Below are 22,051 nucleotides of genomic sequence, written 5' to 3' on the forward strand. Positions count from 1 at the left end.
GCCAGGGACATAATCCTGCATTAAAGTTCATGAGTGCATATAAGCAAATTACAAACCCAAGGATTAGAAAACAACAAATAATGAGATGTAGCTGCAGATATCAGTGTCAACCCTGCAGAGCTCTGGTCTGTGGGGTTTAAGGTCTATCCTCTGATATTTGATAAATGAGAGAATGAAGCCTGTGTGATCTTATCCAATTTTCTTTGTGATGTTTCCACCCAGAAGACCGAAGGAGCAGACACATGACACTTGCTTTTTCTTGACGTTTTGGCTAAGAAATAACATCATGCGCTTGATGGTTTCTGGAATGTACATAATTACTAAACATTACTACTAATTTACTTCCAAGTACCAAATGAATTTCTTCTGAGTGTAGAAGAAAAAAGTTAAGATGTTATGTAACCACTTAACATTGTTTAAGCTTTTTCAGTCTTAAGTGGGGAAATGTATAGGCACAGTGTGTACCATGCTAAGCTCTAAAGCCAAGCTCTCTATGCTTTAGCTAGCTCCAACAAGAATCATAATCCTTGAAAATGCAATATTCCAAAGCTCCTTAATAATATAGAGTACTGTCAGCAATTATGATAAACAAACCAATATAGATTTGTACACTATTCATGTTGAGCTGCACAGTAGCTACAAAATATTTGCATTTTACATACACCAAATGTTTGAATTTTTACAGGACATTTGCCTCCTTAGAGATCTGATGGATTATGTAGAGCAGAAGAAAGCTCAGAGTGGGACAGTTGTGTCAAGGGATAGCAGCAGGAGTAATTGACAGCTCTGATCTAGAGGTATAAATCTTCTCTAAAAATAGACCAGATCATATAACAAAAAATACTAGATTTTACTTATAAGAGAAGACCAGTCTGTGCAGAAGCAGAGTGCATATGCAGTGTCATTTACTAGATTCTCTGAGCAGATGAAGCTTTAGGAAGCAAAGCCCATATCAGTAAATGCATGTTTTGTAATGCAGTAATGTTTATACAACAGCTTAACTGCAAAAGCTGTCCCCTTTCTCACTTATGGAATCATGATCTAGCTCACTAGATGTCCTTTAAAAAGCAAAGGGATGTGCAGTTTTTCTTCAGTCTCTTATTTAGAACTAATTTATGCCACCATGGGACTTAGATCATACCGTGGTGCAATGACCATCAACATTTAGCACTGGAATGAGTTAAAAGAGCATTGAAAATCAAAATGGGCTGCAACATATTATCATAAGCAATAAACATTGAATCTAAAACAGTGTCTGTGTTGGCAAATATGTTTTTTGCGTAATTAAAAAGAAACAAATCTTAAGTCAATCAGTCACAAATTGTTTTCATAAGCCCTCATTTATAATAGAGCTATGACTTCTGTCAAGTCTTAATAGTAATCCGATTTATCAACTTCGTAAAAAAAAAAAAAAAGAAAAGAAAGAAATCTAAACAGTAGTCAAACATTAATTTTTTACTTGTGGTACATTCTCAGACCATAAATCCCTTTCTAAGAATCATAGTTTTTAGTGTTTGTGTGTGTGTCATAGAATAATCACGCTTATGCAGGATTTGATGTTCACATAAACACTCAATAAAAATAAGCTATTTTTACATTTATTTGTTTATTCTTCATCCACAACCATCTGGAAATTCCCTAGAGTTTATCTCATGACTTCTAGGTTGGGAACCTAAGTTCGCAAAGCATTTAGCCTACAGACTATATGCCTATAGAAAAAATATATATGTATATATATATATATATATATATATGGGTTGTAAATAACTCATCGTAGCCTAAATGTAATAACAATATAGCCTAATAATTATATAATTATAGAGGGGAATCGCGTGCGCTTAAAAAAAAAAGCCCCGCCCACATTTACCTTAAAAGTCCATTGCACGAAAATATGATTGGCACAGGGCTACGGCTACTTGTACAGTGAGACATGGCGGAGTTTGTAGTCTCACATAGGGGGCATCTAAAGAGTTTATACACTTTTCAACCTGCCGAAACAATTTGATTTAATGCGGAAATACTCTTCGTGGTGTATGCAGAGAGGAGCTTAAAGAGGCAGAGACGTCTTTTCTCTCTCTCTCCCTCTCTCTCTTTCTCTCTCGCTCCCTGAGAAGGAAGGAGAAACGATTGGGAAAATGTGTTGTCATCTTCGTGCAATCAACAGACTTGGGAAACAAATATGGCTACTTCTTGTGTATCCTTCACTTCGGGTTGAAAGCCGTCCCAACTGGATCCAGCGGGACAGTTTCGGAGAGTTGCGACAGTAGTCCGAAGTGAAGTTGAGAACCAGAGAGATTACGAGGCTGGATTTGTCCCGTAGCTGGTTAAAGCGACGGGAAGCGAAGCGGAGAGGGAGAGGAGATGGAGCCCCAGCATAAAGAGTTGTTGGAGAAATGTTACCAGAACTTGGTGGAGTCAATAACAGACGCGGACAGAGTTGTGGATGTTTTGTCTCACTGCGGGACGCTCAGCCAGTCCGAGAACTACGAGCTGGGACATAACTGCTCCTCCAACTCGGAAAAAGTGGAGCTTCTCCTGAAGATACTTACCAGTAAGGATAGAGACCATTTTGCAGAGTTTTGCACCGCTCTTGAGACGACGTACCCTCACCTGCACTCGCTGCTGCTGACCGGCCTCGGACCCGTGGATCATACAACTGGTGAGAAACGTTAATAGCGTTAATGACTTGCTAATTAAGTTGCTATAATAATATTGTAATCCAGAGAGCGTAAAACGCCATGGTTAAATGCGCAGACTTCCTTTAAGTCTCTTTGGATGGCTTTTAATTCTGATGAAATACGAATAATAACCCGACCTTTCTCTGAAAATGAACTAAAAGACGTATTGACCTTTTCTTCAGGAAAATAGAAATGGACAAAAAGGGCTGTAAAGTCATGTGACCTGGAGCCTTTTTACACTCACACTACGGTGCTTGTTTAATATGTGATGTCACTAAAAGCACAGCCTGCTAGCTTTTGTGAAAGTATGTAATGGACCTAAAAAGATTACTACAATCGATGCAGTGACAGAGCTGCATAAAGGGAGTGTGTGAGCAAATCAATGACCGACTGTCACAGTATAATTAATAAGTGAAAACTGAAAATGTGTTAATGCACTATTTAGAGTGATGTCTAGGGGAATATTCATTGCAGAATGAATGGAAGTTTGATTTGTGTCTCTGCAACCAAAAGTAATATAATTGTTAGTTAATCTGTTGATTACTATATTCATAAATTGAATAATTTATTGGTCTTAAATATAATTGAGAGCACCCAGGCTGTTACAAGGGATGCAGCTAACTGCTTTTTTCATTATCTTTTGGTTTATGAAACAAACTTGCAGACACTTTAGGTCACAGTGAACTGTGTGTAAGCTTATATCCCCCTTTGATTTATATACCATTTTTGCTATATTCAGCAGTGTAATGCCCATCCATTGGTACTTTCCTGGCTCAGCAGTTCTTCTGCACCTTTGCTTTTCAGGAATTAGACAATATCTGCAATGCAAGTTGCTCAGTTCAGCTTTATTGTGTCATTTTCAGTGAGCTGAATGGTTGGGTGTTAATTATGGATGTGTATTGTGATTATGCATAAAAGACCCAAAGCTACTGACTTATTTTTACTCTAAGATTTTACAGTAATATGCTGCATTTCACCATCAAGCAGTGTTTAAATCTGGCAACTGGTATTCTTTTGCAACTCAGTAAGTGGGTGCATGAATGTGCTCTGGACTAGTTTTGTTAGTGTGCAACTAACTCCCTGTTGGTTGTCACACAGGTTGCAAATGGGCTGTGCTATCTTTTGCTACTGGGCAGACAGGTTCACCCACTACACAGCCAAAACAGGAGCCGGTCCCTTAGAAAACAGAAGTTTACTATCAGTGTTTTTAAATGATATGCTATCAGTGTCTGATCTAGATATTCAAACTCACCTAAAACCCCAAAATGAGAGTGAGAGACCTTTTTGAGTAAATAAACATGCTTTCCTAGAGAATCTCGGGCACATAATTGATCAGTGTGGTACAAAAAAAGGCATTGTAATGTGAATATGATGTTAATAGCACTGAAAAGGTGTGTCTTCTCCAGGGCATGATTGTTCTTTTTAATAAACAAGGTTATTCTGTGGTTTTATGTAACTGTAGCTTTAGGGCTTGACAGTAGAGACTTTTTGTATTTACAGATTGTTCTTACCTTTTCTATGATAGCAATACTATGATAGCAGCAGATTACTTTAGCATTGTGGTTTGTGTTCTCACCTGGTCTGAAACTTAAATCATAAGCCTGTGATTTTTGTAAGAGCTTTAAAAGAAATTGGAAGAAAACATCAACAAACAAAAAAATTAGGTAGTTGAATGCCTTTGGGATATCCCTAATTGTTGATTTTTTTATATGTTCAAAGAACCCACTACTGCCAGACAGTAGTGTCAGACAAAATCTATATTACACCAAAGAGTGTGTAGAGTTCTTAACTCTACCTAAGCGCAGCTTATCTACAATCAGTTGTGTCTGGACGCATAATGTGTTGATGCAGACAGAAGACTAAAGCTGCTGTTGCTGCATTGCAAACAATAACAAAAGTTCTGTGTTTAGTAATATAGATTCCATAAGTGACAGACAAATCCCAAACTGTTCATTAGGTAATCCGCCGGACTAATGGAGTTGGTATTACCTCTATCTCTTTCACCAAACCTCTGCCAGGACTAAAAAAAAGTAGGTTTAAAATGTAATGACTACATCAGTTTCATTAACTTACAATTACTCTGTATTTTATATGTATGAACAAATTAGTGACACTCTGATTTTCCAAGGTATTTTGCACTTTAACGTCATTTCAAAGGAGGTTATGCGTAAAGTATAACTATGACTGATGACTTTGTTATGAGCAAAAATGAGCTTTTTATGAATAAAGTATGATTGCTGTTCAGGATACAAATTACCCTGAAGCAGTTAATGATATCCAGTAGTTGTTCAGTAGAGAACAGTATGTTTTATCCCTAAAGTAAATAATTTATCTACACTAGTTTCATTGTCACAATTTTTATACCACATGAACATCAATGCTTGTTAAAGTAAAAATCTAATTCATGTGCAGTTGCCAGCAAAATTTGATCAGTATAACACAATGTATTTTCATTATCTTTCTCAAGGAGTGTTTTGTGTTTATGACTTTTTGGAACTAGATGCCAAATGTGGAGATTACCAAGTTGTTTAATCAGTGACCGAAGAAAAAGAACCTTAAGGACTCCATGTGCCTACCTGTAATGATATTTAACGTCATATAGAGTTCTCTAAACTGAGCAGAAACACACACCAGTATTGTTTTCCTAGAAAATGAGTGTGTTTATTCATTTTTAGCAGAGCAGTAAACCAGATTTTATTTTTAGTTTTTATCTTGTGTTGGAGCTCGTGGTTTTAGTTCTGAAGAAACACAATGTGCCACATCACTTGACATTTTTTCCCCCTTTTTAAACATTTTAAATATGCCTGGATGTTCAAAGATCACCAAGTGACTATGACTGACGAAGAGATGAACCTAAAAAAGGCACTTCAATGCCGAGGTTCAGGTCATATGACTTCCACAAGTGTAGGAAAGTGAATGAACTATGACACAGCGCACCTTGCCCATTGAGGCACTCTATGCTCAGAGTCATGGGAAACTTAAGCTAGAGTGAGAACAAAGAGGGCTTGATCCATGGGATGCCACGGTTCCTGAGGCACATCAGTCTTTTTTTTTTCTCTCCTTTTAGTTCTTTTCCTGGGAAAAAGAGGGGTGAGCCATGTTAGCTGGGCTCCTCATAGTCTCAACTCATAGTCTCCTTTAGTTAATGGGAACCTAGCCAGCCAAGGATTGATTTAGAGTACTGGGACGTGGGTAAATAGAATCATTTGTCATGCTCTTGCTTACTCCAAGTCTACACTAGACTACTTTACATCAGGGATAGAAGTTGCTGATTTAACTGAACTATAAGCTGCTCATTCCATGGCCAAGTAAGATCTCAGTAAATGTGCATCAGTGGCTGTTTTATCTTGGCTTGTGCAGTCTTTTGAACCTCTAAAGCAGCAGTAAGATTCCATTTTTTCTTTTAAACTTTTTAAAATGAATTTTATGTGATCTACATAGAAAATGGACATTTTTCTATTGACTGTTAAAGTTCATAAACCTGTTGATTTGAAAATTAAACTGATGTTGCTACTGATAACTTACATGCTTTGTAACAGTGCCACTTATTTAATAAAAAACAAAAAAACAGGCAAATTTGATTATATGAGTTTTTTCCCAGCCTTTTTTTTTTCTGTAACACCGCCATCCTCATGGTTATATAAACAAAATAATCTGCAGATTGATCAGTTGTCCAGCATCCTTTTCTAAATCACATCTTTCAAAGTTTTATCCAACAATTTCTATCAATAACTGTAAGATCCAGCTGTGTTTAAGACACCACTTTCTGTGTGTTGCATGAATTATTTAGATTTATATATTTTATTCCATTAGATAAAGATTCTACACATAGTAGCTTTAATTAGATAATTGAGAAAATAATCGAGTCAGTAATGATGGTCAAGCTTCCTCTCCGTAAAGTTAATTATGAATCACTGTAAGCTATAAAAGAAGGGGCTTTCACAGGGTAAGACTGTGTAATGTTGTCAGTGGAGATAAAAGGTGAAGCTTCAAGGCTGCAACCTCTTTGGGGCCCTGGCTAGTCGGTATTCAAGTTCCCTGCTCAACTGATAATTAGCCACACTGTTGTCAGCCTACAGGCTCGTCATCCCAAGTTGGGGAAAGTCCCACCTTATTATTCTTCCAGCTGGCCTTTTTTCACTAGAGGCTCCTGAATGTAACCCAAGCTGCAGAGCCTTGATGTACCACACAATGCTGGAGATAAATATCTAACTATAACGCTGACACAGTTGAGTACTCTCAGAACTGACTTTAATGTTTTTGTTCTCCTCACAGGGTCCACTTACAGCGTCTTGTCCACCATGCCATCGGACTCAGAAAGCAGCAGCTCACTCAGCAGTTTAGGTGAGTGTGGCTCTCATGGTGCGATACACATTCAAAGTAGAGATGCCATTATCAAATTTGGGGCAGGTGGCAGATTGATCAAAGGAGCCAAACACAGTTTTACAAATAGTGGTTGGTTGCTGACTATTTTGACTCTGAACACATGCAAGTGATTACACAGATGTGAGAAGGATTTAGAAACGCTTTACCCCCACCCACCCCATCCACAGACACGCACACATAACCCAGGTTTATTTAATTTTCTGTGTTAGCAAGGATTTGACTGGCGCATGCTGTTAAAAAAGGAAACAAACTGTAAGATTAGGTTGATTTTTCTGTGTGATGTCACAAGCCCTGAGGTTTATGAATACAACAATTACAATTATATATATAATGAAGTGCAATGTTAAGCCAAGTTACTTTAAAAAATGCAAGCATGATTTAAAGTGATAAGGAAATGGTTGAGCCTTCCTTACTTTACAGGTTGTGATCAACATTCGTTTCTAGTAGTAACAACAAAAAGTCCATCTAAAGCTACAGAGCTAACCACAGAACTTAATTTTTTTTCTTCTTTTTTTTTTATTATGAAGTTTTCAGCAATGAGCTTTGGTTCAGTATCTTAAGTGAACAATAAAAAAAAAATAATAAAATTGACATGAAGCTGCAATAAGACCCTCCAACATTTGCACTTTGTGAATGGCACTTGCCACCAGTGACATGCTGACTCACGCAGGTGCTCCTGGTCAAGCCTCCTCCCCTCCACCTGCCCACATGGATAGTCACCAGATGAACGAGAAGTTGGAGACGGTCCTGTTTCAACTGAGACATGTGACTCGTGAAAGGGATGAGCTACGCAAACGTCTAGCCCTCTCTTCACCCGGAACCACTTTTGATGACTGCAGGTACTGATCTAATCTCCTTCACCTAACTCTCTGCTCTCCAAAACAAACATTTACAGAAAACATATGGTTAAGGTTTGTATAATGTTTTCTTTACTCTTGCTTTCATATGGTTTCTCGAAACTTGATGTCACAAAATGCGTTTCTTTCTTCCTTGTTTGTGAAATAGACCGAACTTAAAAGCAGGTCATGATTATGAGCGTCTAAAGCTGCAGTGCATGAAGGCAATGGCAGACCTGCAGTCCCTGCAAAACCAGCACAGCACCACCCTGAAGAGGTGCGAGGAGGCTGTGAAGAAAGCAGATTTCTATCAGTAAGTGGAAAGCCTATTATGGGGACTTAAATTTTTTAACAGCCAGTGCATTTGTGCTGTATGCATTCATGCTCAGCCTGCAGGGTTTTTAGCTATTATTCAGTTCTTCCTCTAACATATTCATAGCAGATTGCATGGAACAGATTTTTGCAACAAAAATAGGGATGAAGCTTTTATACCAGTGGAAAAGCCGAAGAATTAAGCCACAAGGGAAAAACAAAACAAATCCTAGAAGTCCTTCAGTTTAATTTTAACTCTGTGATTGTTAGAAAACTTTTATTTTACTATCATCTTAGCAACATAAAACTCAAGTCGGCTTTTCAGGCCAACGATTGAAAGCAAAGATTGAATTACTGTGCTTCTTCAAGCCAAAGCATGATCTGCATTCATATAATGAATGCTGTTTGTGTGGCACAGCATCTGTGCCATGTGGATAAAGCTACAAACGGAGCATTTGTTGTCCGGTGAAATAAGCTGTGCGGCATTGACATGGAGGGAAGGCTGTTCTATTTGTGTGATTTAATGATGCCGTACTCTCCCCAAAGTGTATGGAACCAACATCTGGCCCCCAATGCAAACGGACAGATGAAGGATTATTGCCATGTTTAAGCCTCTCCTTCTGGGCCCTTTTTGCACATCAGAGAAAGTATTTATTTATTCCTGTCCTGTCTGCCTCTCCACTTATCCATTAAGCACCGCACTATGCCGATGAAAAACCACAGTCATGTCTGACCGTTGTACTGTACTTAAATCAATAAATCAGGTACATGGGCAAGCATTAGTACTCTGGAATCATGGAGGATTTTATAAGTCCTCTTATTGATTTATGTTTCTTTCAAGCAAAACTAGCATGATTTTTAGTGGTATATCAACATAAAACTGATAAACAGACCTGAAAAGAAAAACATTGACTGATATTGACATGATACTTGTGTTGTTATCATTTATTCAGCAGCCTGAAAGAGAAAATATAAGACTTTAAAGGGCTTATAATGCTAACAGTTCTAAGCCTCAGACCCTTACCCTGTCTTGGTTACTTTTAAAACTGTAAAATCTGATTGTGAAATTGGCGACCCTTCTTAAGTTACCAGTAATGTGTCATCTATAAGTTCATGGCTTTTGCAAATCAGGGAATTTTTTGCTTATGTAACCAATGCTAGTTACAGAATTTCTTTTTTAAGCAAAGGTGCCAAAATGTTTGCTTTTCACTGACTAAACATTTTATAAAGTTTTTTATTATATTGATCAGATCACATTCAAAAAATGGTGTCACTTAAAGAAAATGATTACAATCAAATGCAGCTTGTATAATAATATAATGATCATGTCTACAATTTTTTCCAACTAAAAATCTAATATTCTCCTTGAATGTAAACTTTAAATAGTCCATTTTGATAACTGTGGTCTTCAAAAACTAGAGGGATTCTTTTCTTTTTAAATTCTTTCTTTGTACTTGTTTTTGGTCTACTAAATAAAAAATAAACCCTTAAAATAAAAATTTTAATCAATAATTACTTAATAGTTTAACTTTGGTTAGGGCTTTGCTATATCTTTAGGACTAAGCTTTGCAGTCAAAGCTCTCAGTTTGATTGTGCTTGCTACGTTGTCTCCATAGTACTCTGCACAGCCGTCTTACAAGCGAGCACGGCCAGCTGAAAGAGGAGCTGGAAGCTGTGAGACAGCACAACATCCAGCTGGTCAGGGAGCACAACCATATGAAGCAGGCCTGTGAAGAGCTGAGGAGGCTGCATGAGGGCGACCAGAGGGAGGTGGCGGACATGAGGATGTTGCACCAGCAGGTATTTGTATATCCCATCACCGTCACACAGAAGTAGAACACAAGAAGAAGATATAGATACAAAACAGGTGCATAGAATCAGCGCACACCTTACACTCAAACACTCATCTCCTCATCTGAACTCCCTTTACATATAAATAGCTGGCTCTATACATTAGAGGCTGAATTCAATTTGATTCCAGTCTTTGAGACCATTATATCCAAGAGGACAACATTGTTCAGACTAATGGAGTCAGACGGGACTGCCATATCTCCATCGATCTTCTACTGTTCCTCCATCTGATATACAGTACGCTCAGCTGAACCACAGTCAGATGTTTGTGTCATTAAATGTTTGCAATTTCTTGCGTAACTGCAGGAAAATCTCTTATAGCCCTACCTGATAGTAAAGATGCTTCCCTCATTGGATCCTGTCATCATTAGGTAAACGGCTGCTTGGCTTCAATCAAATGAGGAATCAAATTAACTAAGTGAGGTGACCTTTTTGTTTAAATGTCAAATGCTAGTCACGTACGATATATAATACCTTCTCTTGTATGAAATGTCTTGTCCCCCTTGGTGCCCTGTCCATATTTTTGTGCTGCATATATTAAAGTAGCATTAAAGAAAATCTTTCTAGAAGGATATGTGTGGGATTTCAAATATATAATCCACAGATATAATCAATCTTGCAGTGACCTGCTAGCTCAGGATGCAAGAAAAGGCCAAAACTTCAATTATTTGATACAAGTAAGTTATCTTTCTGTGCCAAGACACTTGATTTAAGACTAAATTTCTAACAATTAAAACTAACCAGAATATTGGATCTAAACAGGACTGACTAAGGCATTCCTTTGTGGTCAGATCCCTAAAACAGTGCATTACATTGTTCAGCAGCATCTCTATCATACTTATTTATGCAGCACAAATAAATTAAATGAACTCTTCTTCTGGGCCTTTTTATTCAGTAACGCAATTAAATTAATATTTGCAGGTGATGCGAGAGGGGTCATCTGATGCCCTTAACAAGCTGTATGACACAGCTGTGGACAAGTTGGAGGCTATGAAGAGAGACTACGAGGCTCTGAGGAAGCGCTACAATGACAAGACTGCCAGCCACAATGCCGACTTGAGTCGCTTGGACCAGGCTGAGGAGGAAAACCACCGGCTGCAGAAGAAGCTGGACATTCTGCTGAAACAGAGAGATGCTGCCATCCACTTTCAGCAGCACTGCTCTTCATCTTTCCGGGGGTAAAGATGGAAAATCACACAAGAAAACTCTAAGCATTACAGGCTACATGCATCACATCAACAGCAGTTTTAAAGAAAACTGCTTTTAGGCTGTGTGTTGGTTTGATTTTACTTATTTTATGTTGTATATATATATATATATATATATAAATTAGGGCTGGGCAATATATCGAGATTTTTTCAAATATATCAAGACTTTATCAGACGCAATATAGAAGGAAGCAATATCGTTTATATCGAGATAGCATGTTTTGATTTAAAAGCATCTTTTCTTTTGCATTTTGCACAGCTGTATTTTTGTTATGGTCATTGAAAAGTAATTTTAATTTATTTTGTTTTAGGAGCATTTAATTTAATATAAAGGTACTGTAATTTCAGTCAGCTGTTTTAATGCACATGTGCTGCTGATCCTTAATAAAAGTATATTTGGCACTAAAGGCTGTAAATTAGAACTGTCTTTTTGGTTACTTGACAAAAGAAAATATATCGAGATATATATCGTATATCGTGATTCAGGTAAAAAATATCGAGATATAAAATTTGGTTCATATCCCCCAGCCCTAACAGATATATATAAATTTTAATATATATATATATATATATATAAATATAATGCAACAAAGAACTTGAACTTGACGTCTTAAGACATCTGCACAGTGCTTAAAACATGCTTAATGAGGCAGTTTCCTTTTAGATTCTGATACTTTTATTTATTGTAGCAGAAAATATTTATTTACAAATAGTAAGAAACTGTAAAGAGCTGTTAAATCCATCTTTTATTTGGTATAGGTTTGACAACATGCATCAAGAACTGTCCAAGGCGACAACTCAGAACAAGGAGCTGCAGCGAGAGATGGAGCGGCTGCAGTCAGAGACGACACGACTGAAGACCCAGCAGCTCAAAACGGTGAAGGACTGCGAGAAATACAAGGAAGAGCGGGACTCTGTGATCAGCGAGTATCGCCTAATCATGAGCGAGCGGGACCAGGTGATCAAAGAGGTGGACCGGCTTCAGACAGGGCTGGAGTTGGCAGAAGCGAAGCTAAAGAACACCTCCTCAGAGAGGCGAGTGGCCAATGAGGAGCTGGAGGCTCTCAGACAGGTAGGGATATTCTTCAGTCACGAAATTAGAATTAGTATGGGTTAATGGTGATTACTGGAAGATAAATGAGTAAGCTAAGCGTCTTCACACTGATGATGTTTTTGTGGCATGAAGGAGCTCGCCTCAGCGCTGGTTGACAGAGATCGAGCAATCTGTGAAAAGAATGAGCTGCTGGAGAAATACTGCCATGAGGTGAAGGACAAAGCTGAGGCCCAAAAGGAGCTGAGCCAGGCCTGCAAAGATATTGAGACAGTGCGTGAGGAGAGAGATGTGGCCCGCAAGGAGAGGACAGAGGCCATCATCCAAAGGGACCAGCTGCTGCGGGAGTATTACCAGGCCAGACAGGTAGCCAGACAGCCAGAGGGTGATTCATCAGTCCCAACTGGTTGGATTGATTTATTTCTCTGACAATAATCCCTTCATCTCATCTCATATAGTAGTAGTTGAAAATGTTTTTTTTTTTCATCAGCTGGGTGGTTTTAACACATTGATGTGGTTTGTGTGTGCTCTGTGCTCTGTTTTGAAGTGATTGTGAGATTATTTACAATGCAAGTCAGAGATTCCCGTATTGGGCAATAGCCATTAATTACAGTGAAAAGCATCACCCCGACTCCGAAGTGCACAAGAAAACAGCACTGCATCAGAAATGAAAAGTACAGTTGAGTCTAATGGAATTGATTTAGCTGTAGACTTAATTGATGCTTTCACTACACTTAACAGTCTCTCTGCTGCAGTTATTCAGAATGAGGCTGAGTAACAATTTACAGCACACACACTAGTCCGTAAGCTTTGCATTCATTCTATATCTGACCTGCTTCATACCACAAACCTAATCCAATCTCACTGTTCTCTTTACTGATCATAAGTGGAGGCTGCTTTTTAGTTTAGTAGCTGCTCTCTATTAAAAAATGTATGGAATTATTTACATTGAGGATTTGTTTCTGTGAACCATAATGAAAGGTAATAAAGCCTTCAGAGTACATTCAGACTTTATTGTTGACTAAGTCCAAGATTTTTACAGGTTGAAACAAGAATTTTAGACAATATAGAGTTGCTTATAAAAACATGAAACAAGATATCTAATCTGCGAAGTTTGTGTTGGTTAACTTAAAACTTACTGTGAGGCTTTTTGTGTGGTTTAATGGACGTTAATGAGGGTGCTACATTTTTTTTATGTACTTCTATTGTCAGAACAAATGTAATTCGAGTGCTTGATTTAAAATTTACTTTATTTTTGACACTTTACCATGAATCTTAATACTTTTGTCTGGAATCGCATGTCTAAAGATTTGATGTTGTCTTTCCAGTGACATGAAAGACTAAAAACACCTAGCTGCCTACGTCTTTAGTAAACTCCACCATTTCCCTCCATTTTTCCAGAAACAAGATTCTGCTACTCTGGACATGGAGCGAGCCAACAAAGAGATTGAGATACTGAGGAAACAGTATGAAGCTATCTCTCAGGAGCTGAAGGAAGCTCTGCAGGAGGCTGAGGTAGCCAAGTGTAGACGGGACTGGGCTTTTCAGGAGAGGGACAAGATAGTGGCAGAGAGGGAGAGCATACGGTAAGGAATCTGTCTACAGGTGCCTGACTTTATAAGGTGGAAATGGGTTATATCTACCCTGCATGTCAGTGCAGAGGTACAGGGCCAAAAATAGATTTGCTTCTTTTTCTGTGACGCGTGATGACATTGTTTGCGTCTCTTAGCACGCTGTGTGACAACCTGAGACGAGAGAGGGACAGGGCTGTGAGTGATCTGGCAGATGCTCTGAGAAATCTCGATGACATGAGGAAGCAGAAGAACGATGCTGCTCGAGAACTCAAAGAACTAAAGTGAGGCTTTCTTCCACACTTATTTAACCTCTTGTGCGATATATGCTATATTTTTGGGCAAAAAGTTTCATGTTTATTTTTACTTTTAAACTTCCATTTGTTTGAGTGTTTTCTTGCCTGAGGATCTTTTGTGCCACCAGCTGGAGAATTTAGGTCACCGATAAAAGTAAAGTTAAGATTACTCCACTGACTATACTTGTTTAATAACTACATTCTTCATGTCTCCTGCAGAGAAAAGTTAGATGACCAGCTAGAGAAAGAAGCAAGATATCGCCAGCTAATGGCTCACAGTTCACACGATTCAGCCATAGACACAGACTCAATGGAATGGGAGACAGAAGTTGTGGAGCTTGAAAAACATAGAGTAAAAGTTGTTTCATCATTTTCAGATTGAAATTCTCTACATTAAATTAAGAAAATGTTTAGTTTAAATTGTTTTCTTACTTATGTTTTGTCTTCTTCCAGGATATGGATTTGAAAGCGCTTGGGTTTGACATTACTGAAGGGGTAAATGATCCCTATTTACCAGGAGATAGCGGAATATTTGTGTCTAAGGTGGATAAAGGAAGTATTGCTGAAGGGAGATTAAGGTAAATATTTGATTTTCATTGTGTCGTATCATTCAAGTCTTTTTAGGCTTTTGTGATATGTGACACTCTCATAATCAGGACTGTTTCTATTATTTTCTTTTTGATAACTTTTGATTCATCCAACCAATCACTTTGTCCACACTGTGCAGGGTGAACGATTGGTTGCTGAAAATTAATGATGTTGACCTGACCAACAAGGACAGGAAGCAGGTGATCAAAGCTGTGCTGAGTGGGGAAGGCGTAATCAATATGGTGGTTCGAAGAAGGAAGTCGCTAGGAGGACGCATCATCGCTCCGATACAAATAAACATGGCTGGACATAAAGGTTATTTTCAAGTTTTAGTTAAAAACATTTTCACTACTAAAATTACTTTCATTGACAAAAAAAAATGAATGATATTCCAGTGCAAAAATACAAGTGAAATCACATATATATATATATTTTTTCTGTCATTAACTTGAATATAATTTGTCCCTTTTCTCCCACACTTATCAGACAGTGGTATTGGTTTGGAAAGTGGAGTGTTTATTGCCACTTTAGCTGCAGGAAGTCCAGCCGCCAGAGACTGTAATCTTACTGTTGGTGACAGACTGTTAGCGGTGAGTGTGCAGGCCAAAAAACTGAATTACACAACAAGATCAACCTAAATTCTAAGACACAGCTATTAGCATTTACACTGTCCTCTAGTGCCCTCTACTGACCACAAGCTTAGAATACACTGTCAATGTATGTAATGAAGTGGAACTGCAGTTACTGTTTACTTATTTCTATACAATGCTGTGTAGTGTAGATTCATGAAAAAAATAGAGAAATTGCAGGTGCTTTTCAATTTATTTATTTACTTTTTTCCAAACGTTAACTAAATAAGTTTGCACTTGGAAATATTTTGTCTTTATCTTGATGGTAAGTAGCATGATGTTGGGACATAGCAGTGTTAAGTCTGGTCTGTCTATTTGAATAAGCTTAGCTTCAAATTTAATTTAGCACTAAATACATGGACCAGTGTTTCTTACTGGAATAAAATTTGAATGTTATTTCTTCACTTGTGAGTTGCTTTGGATAAAAACATTGCTAAATTATTAAATGTAAATATCAGTTTACATTAGAAGTCATTGTGTCTCAGCTGACTGTAATCTTTAAACTTTGGGATTTTTATAAGGGTGCCTGATAAGAAACTGTAGTTTTCATTTTCTATATTTTTTTCCCTATAGATCAATGGTATTGAGCTTGATAACAAGTCGCTCTCTGAATGTGAATCTCTGCTGAGGAGCTGCAGTAACTCTCTCAGCATCTCCCTCATGAAGGTAAATTCCTTAGAGCCGCAACATCAACAACAGCTGTCACAGTGAAAATATTTATAATCATTATTCCTTATAAAGTATCCTTTGTGAAAATGTACATAAGACCTTTCTGACATTTGTTGTACAACTAAAAATGTTTAAAAAAATGCTGACATCTTACAAAGATTTTAATTATCTTTTGATTATGGTAAAGTTGTGGAGAAACCAAATATTTGTCTACCTCATTTTCTTGGCAGTTCCTCCCTCAGAGCTGTTCTGGACAGAATTTATTTGAAACATTGAGAGACTCAGAAAAAAGTTTGCGACTCCAGTCCAGCGAGATCCACATCAGAAACTGCAGGAACTCTAAGCATAACTGCTCCACTCAAACAGATGTTTGCAGCTGTAACTCTGGCAGCAGGGGGGATGAAGTATGTAAGGATGCATCTGATTCTCTGGAAAACAGCAGCAACAGTGCTTATTCCCATCACAAAAGCTTCTCTCACAGCTCCCAGCACTCTCGCTCCCATTCCACTTCCCACAGTCCTTCAGAACCCCATCCAGAGTTCTGCTACCGGAGGCAGGACCTCCACCATCGTCCCCTCGCTTTTACCCCTGTTCTCTCTGACTCCAGTTCGCCTCAGTCAGCTGTGGACCGAGTGCAGAGCTCCCCAGTGAAGCCTGGTGGAGGGACGTGGCCTAAAGTCATAGCGGGAGCTTCTATTTCTGAGTGTACCCAGCTGACCATCTACAAAAAGCCTAAACAGAGGAAATCTATCTTTGATGTGAGTGCTTTCAGAAGGCCTGAGACAGCCCCTAAACTGGACTACATGTCTCTGTCTCAAATGTCTAAACACTCACCACAGAGCTCAACATCTGAACCTGCTCAGACACCTCCCACCCCACCAGCCAGAAGTGACTCATTCAGGTTCAAGCATCGGAAACAGAACAGCTCTGCTTCTGATTCCACCATCACCACTGGCAAACCACCAGCCTCCCTGGCCCAAGCCACTAGCCCCCAGGATGAGGGAGAGTTGGTGAACCAGCCCTTTCACATCGAAGCTCCTGCAGGAGAGATCAAGAGCAGCCTTAAGAAGCCTGCTGAGGAAGAGGGGTACCGCCATAGAAGAGAGGTGCAGGAAAAGAGGAGGTACCGGCCAAAATCGGCACCAGCTCTACGACGAAATGTTACTCCGTTACACATCCCTGTTCCCATGCAGGTACTTGAAAGACACATCCTTGTTTTGGTGATTGTTTTTAGTAAAGCTGCATGCGTCTTACATTCGTTGGTTATGTTAGTTGGCAGTGAAACAGCTACCAAACCATCAAGTTAGAGGTGTCCCAAGAAAAAAGCAAAGCAAACAGGGTTATTGCTCTGAGAGTTGGCTTCTTTTTGCTGTGGCAGACCTGCAGCATATGTACATTAAATTCTTTAATGTCAGCTAAAGCAAGAACTCAAAGACAAAATGAACTTAGTCTTATTAGCTGTTTATTGCTTTTCACAGACGCAGAGTTTCTCTAATGATGAACATTCCCCAGAGCCAATGGACTTGTTACGCTTCTCTCCTTTGAGAACTAATCGGTACAGCATGCAGTTTGCACCCCCAAGCTACAGCAGCGTCACAGCACGTAAGTCCTCTAAATGTTCTTATTGATTCTTTTTACATCTATTTAAGAGTTTTAAAAAGTTATCTGTGAAGTTGGTTTTCATTCCTGTGCTTTTTTTTTTAAAGATCCACCACAGCGAGGTTTAGCCCCATGTCCTGCTGTGACAGCTGTCATGAGAAATCCAGTCTACACCGCTTGGAGCCATGAGATCCAAGCCAACAACTGTCCTCCAGATCCCAGTTCGGACATCAACCCACATTCACACACAAGGTTTACTGCCAGTCTTTTCATTCTCAGACTCTAATCCTTTTTTTTTTCCAAACTCCCTATTTCACTTGAAGACATTTTGACGTGTCTTGTTAGGAAAACCAATTTTATTGAATGAGTGAGTGCTGTGAGTCAGTATGCACAATAACTAAAGACTGAAACAAAGCAGCGAAATAAAATTGAGCACTTTCTAATTTTACTATTTATATTTGTTTTATTCAGTTTTTTTGCTTTTTCTTTTTTTTTAAAAAGACTGTAATCTGTTGTGCTGCATTTGTAAAACAACAGTGTGCACCCTGACCTAGATCTCATGAACAGATGGCATGTAGAAAATTCTGTCTTGCTCTGGGTTGAATAATTGACCGCCAGGGGACTTACATAGGCCCTTTTCTCCACTTTTAGCCCTCAGCATCAAGGTCACCTCAGTCTGGACCTCAGCCAAAAGCGCAATGGAGATTTGACTGAAACAAACTGCAGCCAGCCACCACACAGCACTAACTCCTTGCCCTCTGGAGCAAGGCTTAGTAAGTATAGTGTCCTGGTTTAGGCTCATCGTAACTTGTTTAATATCTACAGTAAGGGATTTGTTGTATATTATCAACTGAATAATAAATTTGTATCTTCTTCTAGTGATATCTGGTTATATAAATCATGTCTGTTACTCTGGATGACCCTCAGACTTCCATATAATCTCTTTTATCTAATCTAGTGCTATAAATGAACAAGGTTGTAGGTTCTGGAAGGACATGTTGCAGTAGAAATGATTTTTTAACTCTAACACCTCCCTGCAATGTGTCTGTTGTTTGAGTGGTGGTCTGATTGCTACACATTTAGAAATTTATGCCATTTTCTGTTCCAAATATGAAATTACTAAAATTAACACATTTTATGTTGTGTTGTCTGTCGATTTTAAACACCAGATAGCTCATATTGTGGTTGACTATGAAGGCTTTTTAATTAAAACACAGACTTTTTGAGTTAATTTGACCACACCTCAATAAAGCACTCTCTGCTTGAGGTTAGCATCTTAAGACACTGACCTCTACTAGCAGCAGCTTAATCACAGAGCACAGGTGTTATAGTGTGTTTTAAATGAAAAGGGCACACATTTAATAAATGTTTAGAAATTCAACTTGAAAAATTTAAATGAAACACATCAAAGTTTGTGTGATTTAGCTCAGATCATTAGAGTAACTAATCAACATCAAATGTTTTCTTTGTGGCAGTTTGCTAGATATGCTTATCACAGGAATTCTGAACTTTATATGTCCACATTTCCAGATACCGACAGTGTTTTTTGCATGGAAGAAATTACCCCTGAACAGATTTCCTGTTTGTTATCCTTAGGCTCCCCTGGTACTCTACAGTTTAGGGCAGAACGCATTAAGATCCCTCCAACTCGTTACTCTCGCTCCACTGGGTCTGACAAAGGTATTGTTTAGTCTGGAAGCTATATCACCTGCTAGTGAATGGTGCAACTGTAAACAACTTGCGTACTTGTCTCCTCTGTCACTCTAGGCTCTCTTTCACATTCAGAGTGTAGCAGCCCGACACCTCCAATCTCCCCTGTCAACCTGGACACATCATCTTTCTCCAGCAGCCAATCACAGAGCTCCATTTCAACCCAGCCCAGGATATCAGTCAGTCCGGCTCCAGTGGGTGACAGGCGGAGGGATGGGTAAGTCACCTCCTCATCCACATCCTTATACTCTCATCATTCAGGGAAGTGTGACATGTTTTTCACCATTTGTCTGTACTTCTGTCTGGTCCATTGTGATGAAGTGCTTGGAGCACAGTAAACAAATCTGTCAGCCTGCATCTCACACTGGTAGAACAGCAACAGCATCGATAATTTTACCCTCCCTTCTGCTTCTGTGCTACTGATCATTAAATAATCCTAAATTTTTCTCTCTAGCTTCAGGTGATTCTTTTGTCTCTTTCTTCTCTCTATCTGCTTCTCAGATTTGTCTTTTACTGCACTTCTTCCGTTAGGCATCCACAGGCAGTAAAGCCTAAGTTCCTCTCTTTGAGAAGCTTGAGGTTTGTCCCAGGTTACTAGGAGCATGCAGTGTATACTATCTGAAAGATTGTTGGAGCACTTTCAAGAAAAGTTAGTGTACACAGAATTTGTAATAATTTTAGGACATGGAGTTGGATTTTAAAATAAAGTTGATATATTCCATACTCTTCCTGTATCATATTAGCAGATGAGCATTTTTAACAAAAGAAGAAGAAACATATCTCCATATTCAAGGATTTATCAGATGTAATTTATAGTGAAGATAATAAGACTGTAACTTTGCTGTATAATATGTGGGAAAAGTGTAGTTGGTCATAATGGTTAGCCCTTTATTAAAGAACACAGAAGGAAGGTAGTTGCACTTTTTTTTTAACTTGTCCTGTCCAGCATGGTAGCAGGTAGAATGATGGTCTGGCTGCTGTGCTGTGCTGAACAAATTTGCTTTGCCAAGGGGAGCTTTATAGGTATAAAGATCCTCTTGATAATCAGATTTATTTTATTTTATTTTATTTTATTTTATTTTATTTTATTTATTCAGAATTATGGAATTTATGTAATCTTGCTGGTCCTGACCAGAGGGGACAGAAAAAAAGGAGAACAATTAAGAGAAATAAAAAGGAAGAGAAGACAAAGACACAGTAGATAGAAGACAACAACCCTTCAATTCAACCTAACACCAGACAACCAACTGCTACACCTGTACAGATACACAACAAAGAATTTCTAACAGCTTTTACAAGTAAACTAAGCTGACAATCATCAGGAGTTCCTAAAAAAAATTACTAAAACAGCAACAACATGTGTCACGACAACAACCCAAGTACCAGAAACACACACACAGAAAAATCTAAACAAAGGTAACTCTTAGTGTATAAACTCACTGGACAACTCAGTGAATGTGTCAGCATGCAGAGTATGAGGAATGAGGAGTGAGCAGAGATGAGTGTGATCGTATAAATGCGACCAGGCCTTTATGGAGGCTAGAGGCAGACTAGGATGGCCCAGAGACCTGGGCGATCAGCAGTAATCTCAGAGCATGAACCCAAGCCAACCCACCACGAAGACCACCCCGGACGGAGGGCGGCGGAGGAAGGCCCCAGCCAGAGCCCCCCGTGGTCACAGGGCACAGGCCCCGGCGGGCCAAGATCGGCAGCTGCCAACCCCGCCAGGCGTCGGCCATCCAGGGTGGCCAGAGCCCCGAGAGCCCAGAGGCATCGCCAAATCTTTTTAAATTGCATGCCAATTTTTTGTAAGCATGAATACATGCTCCTTGTGAATCCATAAAGTCAAATGTGGGGTTCCCCAAGGATTGATTTTAGGCCCAATACTTTTTAATCTGTACAAGTTGCCTCTTGGGGATGTATCATCAGGAGACACGGCATTTTCACAGCTATGCTGATGATACACAGCTTTACATTGCCGTGTCTCCTGATGACCTGGAGCCAGTTAATGCCTTTTTAAACTGTATTTTAGACATAAAGTCATGGATGGCAGAGAACTTCTTACAGCTTAATCAGGACAAAACTAAAGTTTTAATTATCGGCCTCGAGGGCAAGAGAGATCATTTTATCAAAATTCTTTAAAATCCTTCTCAGTGTGTGAAAAATCTGGGTGTTCTTTTCGACTGAGCTGGATTTTACTCCACCCATCAGAAATCTTAAAAACATCGCCGGAGTCACCATTTCTCTCTCGCACCAGCACAAAGGTGCTGATGCATGCTTTTATTTCTAGTAGATTAGATTGTTGTAATGCCCTGCTCTCTGGTCTTCCCAAAAAGTCCATCTCAAATCTACAATTACTTCAGAACTCGGCGGCATGAGTTTTGACGAGGACCAGAGGGCGGGGACACATTACACCAGTTTTAAAATCGCTGCACTGACTCCCCTTGCGTTTCAGGATTGATTTTAAGCTTCTTTTAGTAGTTTATAAATGTCTTAATGGTCTTGGGCCCTCTTATCTATTGGACCTTCTTCAAAATTATGAAACCTCATGGACCCTGAGGTCCTCTGGTACTGGCCTCTTTCCATTATTACAGCCCTCGTCTAAAAACAGCCTGAGAGAGAACCTCAGGTTGATGTGTTTCAAAAGAAGCTGAAGACCTGACTTTT

The 22,051-nt window shown here is 39.0% G+C and overlaps 1 protein-coding gene across 3 annotated transcripts in view; it reads left to right on the forward strand.

Moving 5' to 3' along the window:
• Positions 1–1,921: 1,921 nt before the first annotated feature.
• LOC121632721 (disks large homolog 5-like) overlaps positions 1,922–22,051 on the forward strand; it is a 29,870-nt gene continuing 9,740 nt past the window's right edge. Inside the window, exons 1-21 of one of the 3 annotated variants that reach the window (XM_041974418.1) lie at positions 1,922–2,659; positions 6,954–7,022; positions 7,735–7,903; positions 8,070–8,213; positions 9,829–10,012; positions 10,985–11,241; positions 12,031–12,343; positions 12,458–12,688; positions 13,724–13,908; positions 14,052–14,177; positions 14,409–14,541; positions 14,643–14,767; positions 14,917–15,092; positions 15,264–15,367; positions 15,980–16,072; positions 16,306–17,268; positions 17,554–17,677; positions 17,782–17,926; positions 18,326–18,447; positions 19,271–19,354; positions 19,442–19,601. In XM_041974418.1, coding sequence (XP_041830352.1) covers positions 2,362–2,659; positions 6,954–7,022; positions 7,735–7,903; positions 8,070–8,213; positions 9,829–10,012; positions 10,985–11,241; positions 12,031–12,343; positions 12,458–12,688; positions 13,724–13,908; positions 14,052–14,177; positions 14,409–14,541; positions 14,643–14,767; positions 14,917–15,092; positions 15,264–15,367; positions 15,980–16,072; positions 16,306–17,268; positions 17,554–17,677; positions 17,782–17,926; positions 18,326–18,447; positions 19,271–19,354; positions 19,442–19,601 — 4,205 coding nt within the window. In that variant the 5' untranslated portion in view covers positions 1,922–2,361. Of the gene's footprint in view, positions 2,660–6,953; positions 7,023–7,734; positions 7,904–8,069; positions 8,214–9,828; positions 10,013–10,685; positions 10,741–10,984; positions 11,242–12,030; positions 12,344–12,457; positions 12,689–13,723; positions 13,909–14,051; positions 14,178–14,408; positions 14,542–14,642; positions 14,768–14,916; positions 15,093–15,263; positions 15,368–15,979; positions 16,073–16,305; positions 17,269–17,553; positions 17,678–17,781; positions 17,927–18,325; positions 18,448–19,270; positions 19,355–19,441; positions 19,602–22,051 lie in introns of those variants that run through there. The other 2 variants (XM_041974419.1, XM_041974421.1) reach the window with 2 other exon arrangements.

The sequence above is a fragment of the Melanotaenia boesemani genome, chromosome 21 (assembly GCF_017639745.1).
Source record: "Melanotaenia boesemani isolate fMelBoe1 chromosome 21, fMelBoe1.pri, whole genome shotgun sequence".
Lineage (NCBI taxonomy): Eukaryota > Metazoa > Chordata > Actinopteri > Atheriniformes > Melanotaeniidae > Melanotaenia > Melanotaenia boesemani.